Source organism: Coffea eugenioides, chromosome 8 (genome assembly GCF_003713205.1).
Source record: "Coffea eugenioides isolate CCC68of chromosome 8, Ceug_1.0, whole genome shotgun sequence".
NCBI classification, from domain to species: Eukaryota; Viridiplantae; Streptophyta; class Magnoliopsida; order Gentianales; family Rubiaceae; genus Coffea; species Coffea eugenioides.
Window position 1 is genome coordinate 2,919,119 of NC_040042.1, and position 12,263 is coordinate 2,931,381.

The 12,263-nt window shown below is 34.7% G+C and overlaps 1 protein-coding gene across 1 annotated transcript; it reads left to right on the forward strand.

Moving 5' to 3' along the window:
• The first annotated feature begins 8,998 nt into the window (after positions 1 to 8,998).
• LOC113779494 (disease resistance protein RPM1-like) lies at positions 8,999 to 11,984 on the forward strand. The gene has a single exon (XM_027325077.1). It carries the CDS (start codon positions 9,099 to 9,101, stop codon positions 11,982 to 11,984), a length of 2,886 nt encoding a protein of 961 aa, XP_027180878.1. The 5' UTR covers positions 8,999 to 9,098.
• The last annotated feature ends 279 nt before the right edge of the window (positions 11,985 to 12,263 follow it).

Here is a 12,263-nt window from a genome sequence, read left to right on the forward strand (position 1 = left end):
TGGCGGCATCTCAATCTTTTTGTCTTCTCGCCTAGCTATTTACCAATGTTAACATTGTAATATTGCACATGGGAGCATGGGCTATATATAACTTATGCTACTAAGTTTTACTTCTGTAATAATCTTTTTTAGAAGTGAAGTGGAAATCGCATTCATTTCCAGCTAGTGTAATTAATTAAAAAAATTAAAAGATGAGAATTATGCAGGCAACCATGAACGATTGGTTGGCTTTTTGTTTGATTAATGTAAGGGTTAGCAAATGTTTAAGTTCTACTGTGTTAAAAGCCAGAATATGAAGAGGGGATCTCTAATCAACTTCCTTCTTTGAAATTAAGGAAACTGGTTTCTAATAGATAAGATTTGAATCCTTAACAAATTCCTTTTTATTTGAGTACGACATCATTTGACCAAAAGAAAAATATGATAATAAGAGTAATAAAGAGTAAAACCTCATTTAGCCAGAAAAGCATTGCAATTATCTAAATATCTACCATTCATTTGAAAAAGAGATGGGCGGCGGGTTTAAGGGTGCGCTAGTAGGTGGAAAACACGACTCTTTTGACATTTGAGGGTGATTTATAGATTTCTCGGTTCCTTTCTGCATTTCATTCATAATTTTCTATTCTTTTCCAAATTTGGCTACTCTCCTGTATTCCTTGATAGAATAAAAGCAAATTACACCAAATGTCATTAAATTACTCACTTGTACTAATTTTGGTTACCAAATTAATTTCTTAGACGAAAATATCACTAAACTAACCAAATTATATGTTTTTGATCATTCTATCTAATTCCACCGTAAAAAAAAAAAGAAAAAGAATGACCATCACATGATCTGCACATGTAGGGTTTGAAGGACAAAATCATCTAAAAATTTTAAGTGGACCAAAGAAGGCACAATGGTCAACTGTTTAATTCACAGTATGAAATAACACAAGACACATATGTCATGATATATCTTGTTCAGTATTGTAGATCATTGTTGTTAGCATTAATGCATGTGATCCGAGTTTTGCCTTCATATAAATATACGGTAGGCAAATGATTAGAGGTATGCGGATTTAATTATGCCTCTATCTTCCACAATTTACTCCAAAACAAGTAGAGCGCAATCACTAGTGCGGGCTGCTATTTAGAAAAAATAACGTTAACAAGATCACTTTTTCCACATAAATAAACAAATCACTTATTCCACATAAATAAACAAATGTTCATTCCAATCATGTGTGTTCACACTAATAAATAACCATAATCATATTGCAAATGACTGAATGAGACTGGTAGAGAACAACATTTTGCTATCGCAAAAGGTTCTTTCACACTGGAATGAGCTCAGACAGCATTCAACTCTCACATTTCACATCTAACGTGCCTAAAATACAAGCATTATTGTCATCAATAAGCTGGCTACAAATCATTATTGTCATCTTTGCATTATTTTGAAGCCTGGAGCCCCACAGTTGCATCAGCAGTCTTACCCAGCTCCACCACTTGCAGATTCCCATCTATAAAATATGGTGTATTATTGCACTAATTGGCTTCCTCGTAAGTTCAGGGCATCTTGTGATTAATTTATTGATCTCCTTCAATTTGGTTTTTAGCTCTTTTGTCCAAAAGGACGTTTCCAAGGATGATTCTTGAAAGCTCAAGGCATCTTGTGATTAATTTACTGATCTCCTTCGTTTTGCTTTCCAGCTCTTCTGTCCTAGAGGACACTTTCAAGGATGATGCCAGCTCTTCTGTCCTAGAGGACACTTTCAAGGACGATGCCAGCTATTCTACCTACCATTGACTTTTATTGATCAACATGGTTTACCTTGTTAATTACAAATATTTATATTTATCTATATCTATATCTATACGATAGTTACCTTCAACAAGGTGTACTTTGTTAATTACAAAGATTCATCTATATATCTATATGTATATCTATGCTAAAAGATTGAGTTTATTTTGATGGTAGAGAGTTTGAGTTTTTCTTTTCAAGATCACCCTTCTTACAAAATAATCAGGACTACATCATGTCCTTAAATTTGAATGTACTTTCTAACATCATTGAGGGTATTTATGTATTGTCATAATCAAGGCCTAATATTCAAAAAGAATTTAGTTCGAGCTCCCGCCAACTATACTCCCACTTAGTTCCATTATAACCATATATCATTACAATGATCAGGTAAACAGGAAGATCTCATACGAATACTAAGATGATATGGTAAATCAGAACAAATATCATGCATCTTGTATGAAGTGATTTGAGAAAACCTTGGTACGTTGAAAAATCAATTCGATGATGAAAGGTGAATATAATCTATCAAAAAAGGGCAAACCTCAGGAGAAAAAATTGAACCTTCAGCCATGAAAATTATAGAATGAAACATGTGCCAGCTTCAATATTATTGGCAATTAAAGATCAAGGATAATAGTATACATAAAAAGAGGTGGGCGGCGGGTTAAAGGGTGCGCTAGTAGGTGAAAAACACCACTCTCTTGACATTTGAAGGTAATTGATAGATTTCTTGGTTTCTTTCTGCGTTTCATTTATAATTTTCTTTTTTTTTTTTCCCAATTTTGGCTGCTCTCCTGTACCCTTGATAGAATAAGAGTAAATTGCACCAAATGTCATTAAATTATTCACTTGTACTACTTTTGATCCCTAAATTAGTTCCTTAGCCGAAAATATCGCTAAACTAACCAAATTATATGTTTTTAGTTATTCTGTCTAATTCGATCGTCAAAAGAAATAGAATGGCTATCACGTGGCTTGCAAGCGTGCTTTTTAGAGGCAAAATCATCAGAATAGCTTTGGTTGAAAATTGCCTTCATAAACAGCCCAATTTCATTCACCAAACCTAAACCCCAATGCTCTTAGCAATTTCTGCCCAAATCTCAAGATCAAGATGCAAGGAACCGACTCCGACTTGCTGCTGTGGGATGGGATGAAAATCATTTTGCAGAATCTGGGAAATAAAGTCGGATTAATGATATAAATTTCTAATATGCACCTGAGACTGAGAGGAAGGGGAAAGCAAGCTAATCCAATCACAATTTCAGCATCCCTTCAGAGAAACCCAATTCCCGCATTTCACATCTAAACTCCTAGACGCTGATGCACCCATAAAACAGGGGTCATTTCACATGGATTTCCCTGAGCCAGGTCCAGAGGATGCCAAGATTGCTGGTACCATAGAAAAAAAGTTCTAGAGACTTGGGAATCAAAATGGACTTTCAAATTCATTACTCGACATCAAGATCAATGCTAAACGAGCCAGAAGTCTAGCATCATCTGGTAGTATAACAAGCTTAACCGCTGTGGGAATCCTTGTCGGTTAAGTAATTGGGACCATTTTTTCATGTTGTACACCAAATGTTTGATATAATGTCCGTGTCTGCCAATAGTGCGACTATTTCTTGTTCAGGAGGGTGTGATCGGTGCGAGATGGCATATGGGCAACAATAAATGACTTAGCAAGAAACAAAGGAAGAGCGCCTTCACAGTATAGATAGATTTTAGGTCAAATTACATTTTACCCCCCTATGATTTAGTGTTTTTGTACGTAACTCCTCATATAGTTTCAAAAATTATACATAACTTCTTCGTAATTTGAATTAAAGTGTCAAAATAACGGAATTTGCAATTAATAATGGAGTCATCTAAAATGTCAAAAATACTACTATGTAAAGTTGAAAATTATATATTAATCACAAGGGGGCTATGTGTATATTTTGAAAATTATAAGGAGGTTGTATGGTAAAACATTAAATTATAATGCAGTTATGTGGTAAAATATAAAACTATACGGGGTTAGTGTGTCATATATATTATATTTATATATTTTGATCACTTCAACTATTTTAATTTTTAAACAAGAGTAATCCCGACATTTTTAAAGGTTTTGTTAAAAACCATTAGGGGGTTATGTATAGCTTTTGAAACCATAGAGGAGTTATGTACAAAAAAAATACTAAACCATAGGGGAGTAAAATATAATTTGCCCTAGATTTTAAGGAGCCTCAACTTGCCTACTTTGCATTTGAATTTTGCTGAAAGATTGTCCAAGAAAGCTAAAGTTCATGCAATCCTTAGACTGGGTTCTGAAGAACAATCCACCCAAAACATTGAGGACCTTATAGATGCTGCTGAGAAAAGGAAGTCAACCTAGGACTTGCTTGACTGATGAACTTCATCTTCAATCTTTCACTTGAATCTTCAGATTTTCTATTTAGTTTGAATTCGATTTTTTTTCACTCAATTAAAACTGAGAGGAATTCCAGATTGTGAATTAAACGATTGACCATTGTGTCTCTTTTGTCCACTTAAAATTTTTAGCCGATTTTATCCTTCGAACCCTACATGTGCAAATCATGTGATGGTCATTCTATTTCTTTTGACGGTCAAATTAGATTAAATGACCCAAAAATTACAATTTGGTTAGTTTAGTAACATTTTCGACTATGGAAATAATTTAGTAATCAAAAGTAATAAAAGTGAATAGTTTAATGACATTTGGTGCAATTTGCTCATAGAATAATTTAGAAACCTGAACTGACCTCATGAGTCATGAGGTCCTCCTTTCTTTATTTTTTTTTTGTTTGCCCCTTTTAAGGTCTCCTGTTAAGTTTTGAATAACTGCAGTACCATATAAATTACAAGTTTGTGTACAATACTCTATTCTATTAAAATTTTTTTGGAGATTCCTATTTAAAACTAGAGTATTGCTATAAAAAAAAGGATAAGAAAATCATTACATATGTCGTGATATATCTTGTTTGGTATTGTAGATCATTACTGTTAGTATTAATGCATGTGATCCGAGTTTTACCCTCATATTTACTGTAGGTAAATGATTGGAAGTATGCCGATTTAATTATGTCTCTATCTTCCACAGTTTATCCCAAAAAAAAAAAAAAATAGAGCGCAGTCACTTGTGCGAGCTGCTATTTAGAAAAAATAACGTTAATAAGATCACTTTTTCTACATAAATAAACGAATGCTCATTCCAATCATGTGGGATTGTAGGAAATTGTTAGTGATGAATCCCACATTGAAAGTGCGAGAAGAATGGAAGAGGTTTATAATCAAGTGTACATCTATTCAAATAAATTTGGATGGTAGGAAATTTTGAAGGGAAATTTCAAAATTTGCACATACATTGAATATAAATTTAATGGTTAAAAGAATATAAATTTTAATTGATTTCGTTTTAATATTTCTTCTTAACTAAACGGTTTTCTTTTAGTGATTGTGTCTAATGATACAACTCTTAAATGTCCATTAAGTATCCATTCATTTTAAAAAGGTGCCTATTCAGGAAAAATTATGTTTCCAAAAGATATAACATTTCTTTTGGGGTATCTATCTCCAACGGATCTTCTGTCTCATACTCTATGCCATTCTTTGTCTCACTTTATTGAAGCTATTGTATTTATTTTTTAATCAATTAATAGTTATTGGATCTTAAGGAAATAAAAAAGAATTAAAACATGATGTTTATATAGGAAAAATAGCAATATAATAAAAAGTGGGACAAAGAATGACATAAGGTGTGGGACAGAAGATCCGTTGCGCTATCTAAACCTTATAAATAAAGATGTTCAGATATCAGAAAAACTCACTTTTTCTTTTAGTTTTACTATTCTTCTACTTCTTTCAAAACAATATTCTCTAAATGGGAGAATTTATGCATACTACTATGTGGAAATTCTGGTTTACTTTGTTATTCTTGGAGGGAATTGGTGCAAATCCGATAGTAGAATAGTGGGGACAAATTTCCTTACGGAAGGTGAATCTTCGCGCCAAAGGCATTTACTGTAGTTGTAGTTGTTCCTATTTTCTAACAGGTTCACACTAATAAATAACCATAATCATATTGCAAATGACTGAATGAGACTGGTAGAGAGTAGCATTTTGCTATGAGCTGGCTCCGACTCATTATTGTCATCTTGCATTATTTTGAAGCTGGGAACCCCACAATTGCATCAGCAGTCTTACCCAACTCCACCACTTGCAGATTCCCATCCATAAAATATGGTGTATTATTGCACTAATTGGCTTCCTCGTAAGTTCAGGGCATCTTGTGATTAATTTATTAATCCGAAGCAATTTGGTTTTTAGCTCTTTGAATGTGATTAGGAAAGAGTTTCTTACTTCTCCTTTATTATTAAAAGGGAAGGCAACCATGTTAGTCACAAGTTGGCAAAGTATGCCACAAATTTGATTAGTGAAATTAAGTGGAAGGATTCCTTTCCTCTCTGGTTAGTTAGATTAGTTGGAGAAGATGTAGGAGCAGTTGCTACAACTTTGTAACAGTTTTTAGCTATATATGAAAGTGATATCATTTAGCCAAAAAAAAAAAAAAAGTAACCATCTTTTAGTGCAAGCCATGAAGGGAACCTCAATAAGTTAAATCTAAAATAGAAATAAAAAATGAATAGCCACATTTGGGTGAGTGATTAAAATTTTTTTCCTACAATGCTGTCATCATAAATTTTAATGACTATATTATATTCCAAACATGAACGCACTCTTAAGAATAATTGGGCTTTTTACGTGATTGGACTTTGAGATCTTGGTTTTGAAGTAGAATTCTTTATGGAGTAGGAATTAATTTCCGAAAGTTTGACTTTTATCCTCAGCAGTATGCACAAAATGCTTATATATCCGTCGTGTGCTTAACTGAGCATAAGATAAGAATAGAAGATAGATTTTCTAAAAAGGAGATGAAGCAAAATAGAGTACCATTAATTTACTGGTTAATTAATTCTATCATTGAATCTGGGGCTTGAAGAATACAAAAAATACTCAGTAATCATAAAAATTAAATCCTGACTTTGGATTTCACCAAGTCAATAAAGGGATATTATTGACATAAGCAACAACCTTGATGTTACAGAATATGTATGTTTTTAATTTTTTTTCTAGTAGGAGAAGAATAAGGTTTAAAAAGTTGGGAAGGAGAGTGGGGATTTGAATCTAAGACCTCTAATTCTTAGAGTCTTAACCATAGAATTTGTGTCGCCATAAGAATTAAAATTTAATTGAAATAAATTTTCTTTTGAGAGGAGCTCAATTTGGAAACTGTTGGAGGATGATCTTTTGAAATTAAACAATAATAGAAAAGAAAGTTCCCTTAATATCAAGAAAGCTCTCCATTTTTTTTCCATTCAAAATAGAAGACAACATATATATGCATCCCTGGAAGTGAAGGTCCTGGATTCAAATCCCTTTTTCTCTATTCATATTTCTTAAATCTTATCCTTTTCCTATTAATAAAAATAATAATAAAAATAACAAACATATACCTATTTTATATTTTAAGGATGTAGAACATTAATTATGAAAGAAAAGAAAAGTAGAGTTTTCCTTTTCCTCCCAAGCACCTTTCTAAATTAATCTTACTGGAATAGAACAGTATATGCATAATATTTCTCGAGGCTATATGGCCAGGCTATATGGAAGCCTTTTGAATTCTTTTTTAGGCAATTCATATACGACTGAATTTTAAGTTTTACTCTAGCAAGACCAATTTATTGAAATGAATTCCTAACAAAATTTTAGGAATGGGTTCAAAAATTTAATGAAGTACCGGAAAAACACTTTAGCACAATAAACCTAGTAGGTAAACATGAATTGGGAACAAAAATTTAGTTAAAAAATAAAGTTTCCATATGAAAATATACTGTGACTCTTAAGAAAAGAAAACGGCTCATGGCATGAAAACGACAAAAAATATGAAAATATGTACATGAAAACGACAGGTGTGAAGTGTAGCAAGTTGAAATAAATCAAAAAATGACAAAAAATTGAAATTAAATGAAGGTAGGAGACTCATTTCTTTTCAATAACAATACAAAAGGATGCCAAACATCTAAGATGTTGGAAATTTTATTTTTTATTATTTTTCAACATTAAGAATAGCACTATTCTATACCAACAGGGACCGAATTGAATTACATAAGCAGCATCATCTAAACTATATAGATGCCTTGACCCGATTCCTATGTGTAGTTTCTAGATCTTTAATTTATTTTGCATGATTTTTTGACTTATAAAGTTATGAGTAGGATAACACTAATTTTCTTAATTAAGAATGATTTTTTTTTTCAAAAAAATGAAGAAAATGAAAATAATATAGCTGCATACTAGAGTTAAAGAGAAAAAGAGTGCTTACATACTCGTGTAGCATCATTTTTCGTCTCTATTAATATGCTTGGACAAGTATTGATTAACAAAGTAAAACATCTCTACTCCAATATTTGAATTAGTCTATGTCTAGATAATATATTTGAACATAAAAAAAAATATGTTTACATAGTTTTTGTGTATGTTTTAATGTCATTATTTAATTAGGATTAAAGTTTACAAAAATTAGTCCTCTGAAATCACTTACAATAATTGAAAAATAAAGTTAGTTTCCAAACTAATATAGTTTTAGGTCGTATAAAAATTTATTAGACATATTAGGTCAGTTTTTAGACTTGCAAGACATTTTATTTTTCAATTCCCAATCAAAAGATATGTTAGATTATCAAATAATAGTTGATACGCAAGTAACGAGACTATAAAATTCGAGTGATAAACTTTAGAGGAATATGTTTGGCACGAATATCACCAGAATAAATAATTGCATAGTGGAAGGAAGGAAAATGCCAGCAGAAAATAGTCAGCAGAAGGGGCAAAACATTTTGCAGTTGTTTTATGTCTTCGTTAAAAGAAATCAATAATTGTCATTGTCCGGTCCAACCGCGTTTTAACGAACCCACAGTTGAAAGATGCTTCTTTATCTTTATCCCACCAAAGGACCCACAGTTGAAAGAAGGTCCCGAAGACGTGTGCAAACACACAGTCTTCTTAATAGCTTTTATATTGTGGCAGGTAAGGCAGCTTCGTTTTTCACAATCATGTTTCTTGCTTTAGTTTCTTCTAATTGGTTTCTGTTTCTTTTTGATAAATACTGCACCAAATAGCATCGAAGTTCATCAGCTTATGAATCTATAACCTCCTCTTCCTTCTTCCTTTCAAGATACTACAAGTGGACTGTCCTATAAACCAGAAGCCGCCTTCCCCGACATTCTTAGGTTAAAAAGAAAGACAGAAAATGGCAGAAACTGTTCTCTCTTTTGTGCTGCGTCAACTCTCAACTTTTCTGCACGAGGAGGGACGACTATTGGGAGGGCTTCGGCGAGAGGTCCAATTCATCATGGATGAGTTGGAGCAAATGAGAGCTTTCTTGCGAGAGGCAGAAGCAAGAGAAGAAGATGCTCAACCCACGCTCCAACAATGGATCAAGCAAGTGCGAGATACTGCTTATGACACTGAGGACATTCTTGATGACTTTGTAGCTCGCTTTGCTCGGCATCCCGCAACAGGATTCTACGGCTCTGTTCGGAGAATTTTCAGCTCCATCAAGAATTTGAGAGCTCGTCATCGAGTTGCTAGCGAAATACAAAGCATCAAGTCCCGAATCAAAAGTATTTCTGAAGCTCATCAAAGATACCAATCCGAATATGGTATCTCTGCCCAAGCGTCCAACTCACTTTCGGCTGTGAACAACACAACCTGGCGCTATAGCAGAGATGACGCACTGCTTGTGGAAGAAGCTAAATTAGTTGGCATTGACCAGCCCAAGAAGCATCTAATTTCCGAGCTCCTCGAAGGGAATGATTACCAACTGAAAGTTGTTTCAGTGGTTGGTATGGGAGGACTTGGCAAAACTACCCTAGTGAAAAAAGTCCATGAGGATCCTGACGTTAGAAGGCATTTCCCAGTTCGTGCTTGGGTAACTGTCTTTCAAACATGTGACTTTCAGGATCTCCTGAAAGACTTGATTTGGCAGTTGCACAGGGAAGGGAAGAAACCAGTCCCACAATTGATCGAGTCTTTGAATATCACCGAGCTGAAAAAATTTGTCAAAGATTTTCTTCAACAAGCTGAAAGGTATGCAATTGTTTTTGATGATGTATGGGACGTGGAATTTTGGAATACCATCAAATTTGCACTGCCCGAGAGCAGCCGCGGCAACCGTGTCATGCTAACAACTCGAAAAGCTGATGTAGCCTCTGCCTCTTGTACAGAATCTCTAGGTTATATCCACAGAATGGAGCCACTGTCCTTTGAAGATTCGTGGACCCTGTTTTGTAACAAGATCTTTAAAGGAAATAGTTGCCCTGGCCATTTGATGGATGTTGCCAAAGGTATATTGGATAAATGTGAGGGCTTGCCCCTTGCGATTCTTGCAATCAGTGGGCTTTTGGCTTTGAAAGATGTAAACAGAGCAGAGGAATGGGAGATGGTTCGACGCAGTCTTGGAGGTGAATTAGAAGGCACCGGTAAACTAGACAGAGTTAAAAAGATACTCTCTCTTAGTTACAGTGATTTGCCTTGGCATCTAAAGACATGTCTGTTGTACACAAGCATCTACCCAGAGGATTATGAAATACAATGCGAAAGACTAATTAATTTGTGGATTGCTGAAAGGTTTCTGGAATGGAGAGGAGGAATGAGTATTGAAGATGTAGCCTGGGGTTATCTCAGTGAACTCGTCAATAGAAGCCTAATTCAAGTGACTCGTGTGTTTTATGAAGGAATACCTGACACTTGTCGAATCCATGACCTATTAAAAGAAGTTATTGTTCTCAAGTCAAGGGAACAAAACATGGTCACAGTTACTACTGGACAACCAACGATGTGGCCGTCCGACAAGGTACGCCGTTTAGTAGTCCATAGTAGTAGCAGTAACAATACCCAGCACCAACAGCAACAAAGACAAAATTATTGCATTGACCACCTTCGGTCGTTCATTACTGTTGGATCCACGGACCCGCTACTATTCAAAATGTGGATATCTGAAATTTCACGGAATAGTAAGTTGTTAAAGGTCTTGGATTTGAGAGGTCAAGAGGAAATACCAAATGAGATTTTCAACTTGTTTCATCTCAAGTATCTGAACCTACATGGTACGAGAGTGGAGAGAATCCCAAAAGCCATTGGGAAGCTTCAACATTTGGAGTTTCTGGATTTGAGAAACACCAGAGTTAGGGAATTACCCATGGAAATCGTAAAGCTGCAAAAACTTCGGTTTCTCAGAGTATATCAACAAGTTGATTCTTCAGATGATGATTATGGATCTCTTGGATTTAAAGCTCCCTCGAATATGGGAGGGCTTCTTGCCCTAGAAGTATTACTCCGCATAGATGCAAGCAGTGGATCCACAATAATCAAGGAGATAGGAAAGCTGACCCAATTAAGAGAATTAGGTATTACAAATTTAAGAAGAGAAGATGGAAAGGAGCTCTGCTCCTCCCTTGCCAACCTCACCAGTCTTCGGGAATTAATCGTTCAATCAATTGGAAAAGGTGATGATCATGAGATAATCGATCTAAATCATCCATCTCTTTCTTCTTCGTTCCTTCGATCTCTTCGCATGCTGGTTTTGCGTGGCCGCTTAGAAAAAATGCCACAATGGGTAGCTCATCTTCACGGCTTGGTAAGAATAGATTTGGACTGGAGCGGGTTAAGGGGTGAGGAGGATCCGCTTGAATCCCTCCAACATTTGCCCAATTTGGGTGAAATTAATTTCTGTGGATCTTACCAGGGAGAAGGGTTGTGTTTCAAGGCTGGAGGGTTCCTAATGCTGAAGGGGATGCACTTAAAGAGAATGGAAGGGTTGAGATGGATGAGAGTGGAGGAGGGTGCATTGCCTCGTCTCCAGAAACTATTTCTGGAACAACTTCCATCACTAGAGGAGTTGCCTATGGGTATCCAGCATTTGATCAAGCTTCAGCGGCTGACTTTGTATGAGATGAGTTCTCAATTGAGAGAGAAGCTGTTAGAGAATCAGAAGGAAGAAAGTGAGGATTACACAAAAATCGCACACATTCCTGAAATTCTCATTGGTTACTATACAGATGATGGGGAATGGAGACGCCACAGCCTGTGGGAGGAGAAGAAGAAGAAAACATTAGGTTGTATAAAAATTTATTAGACATTAGACATATCTGACAGACAAGTTTTTTGTTAAGTTTGTCTGCTGCAAGTTTTTTAAAAACTTTAGCTACAGTAATCTCAAAAAATTTCTCAAAGTTTTTTAAATTATACATTTCAAAATATTCAAAAAAAACACACTTCAAAAAATTTTTAAAAAATTTCTACAGTAAGTTACAGTAAAGTTTTAGACAAATATTCAAAAAATTCACTTGCCAAAAGGGGCCGACTTACAAGACATTTTATTTTTCAATTTCCAATCAAAAGATATATTAGATTA

Excerpts from the sequence above, each read along its gene's own strand:
- LOC113779494 (XM_027325077.1), top strand. The coding sequence starts at position 9,099 with ATGGCAGAAACTGTTCTCTCTTTTGTGCTGCGTCAACTCTCAACTTTT.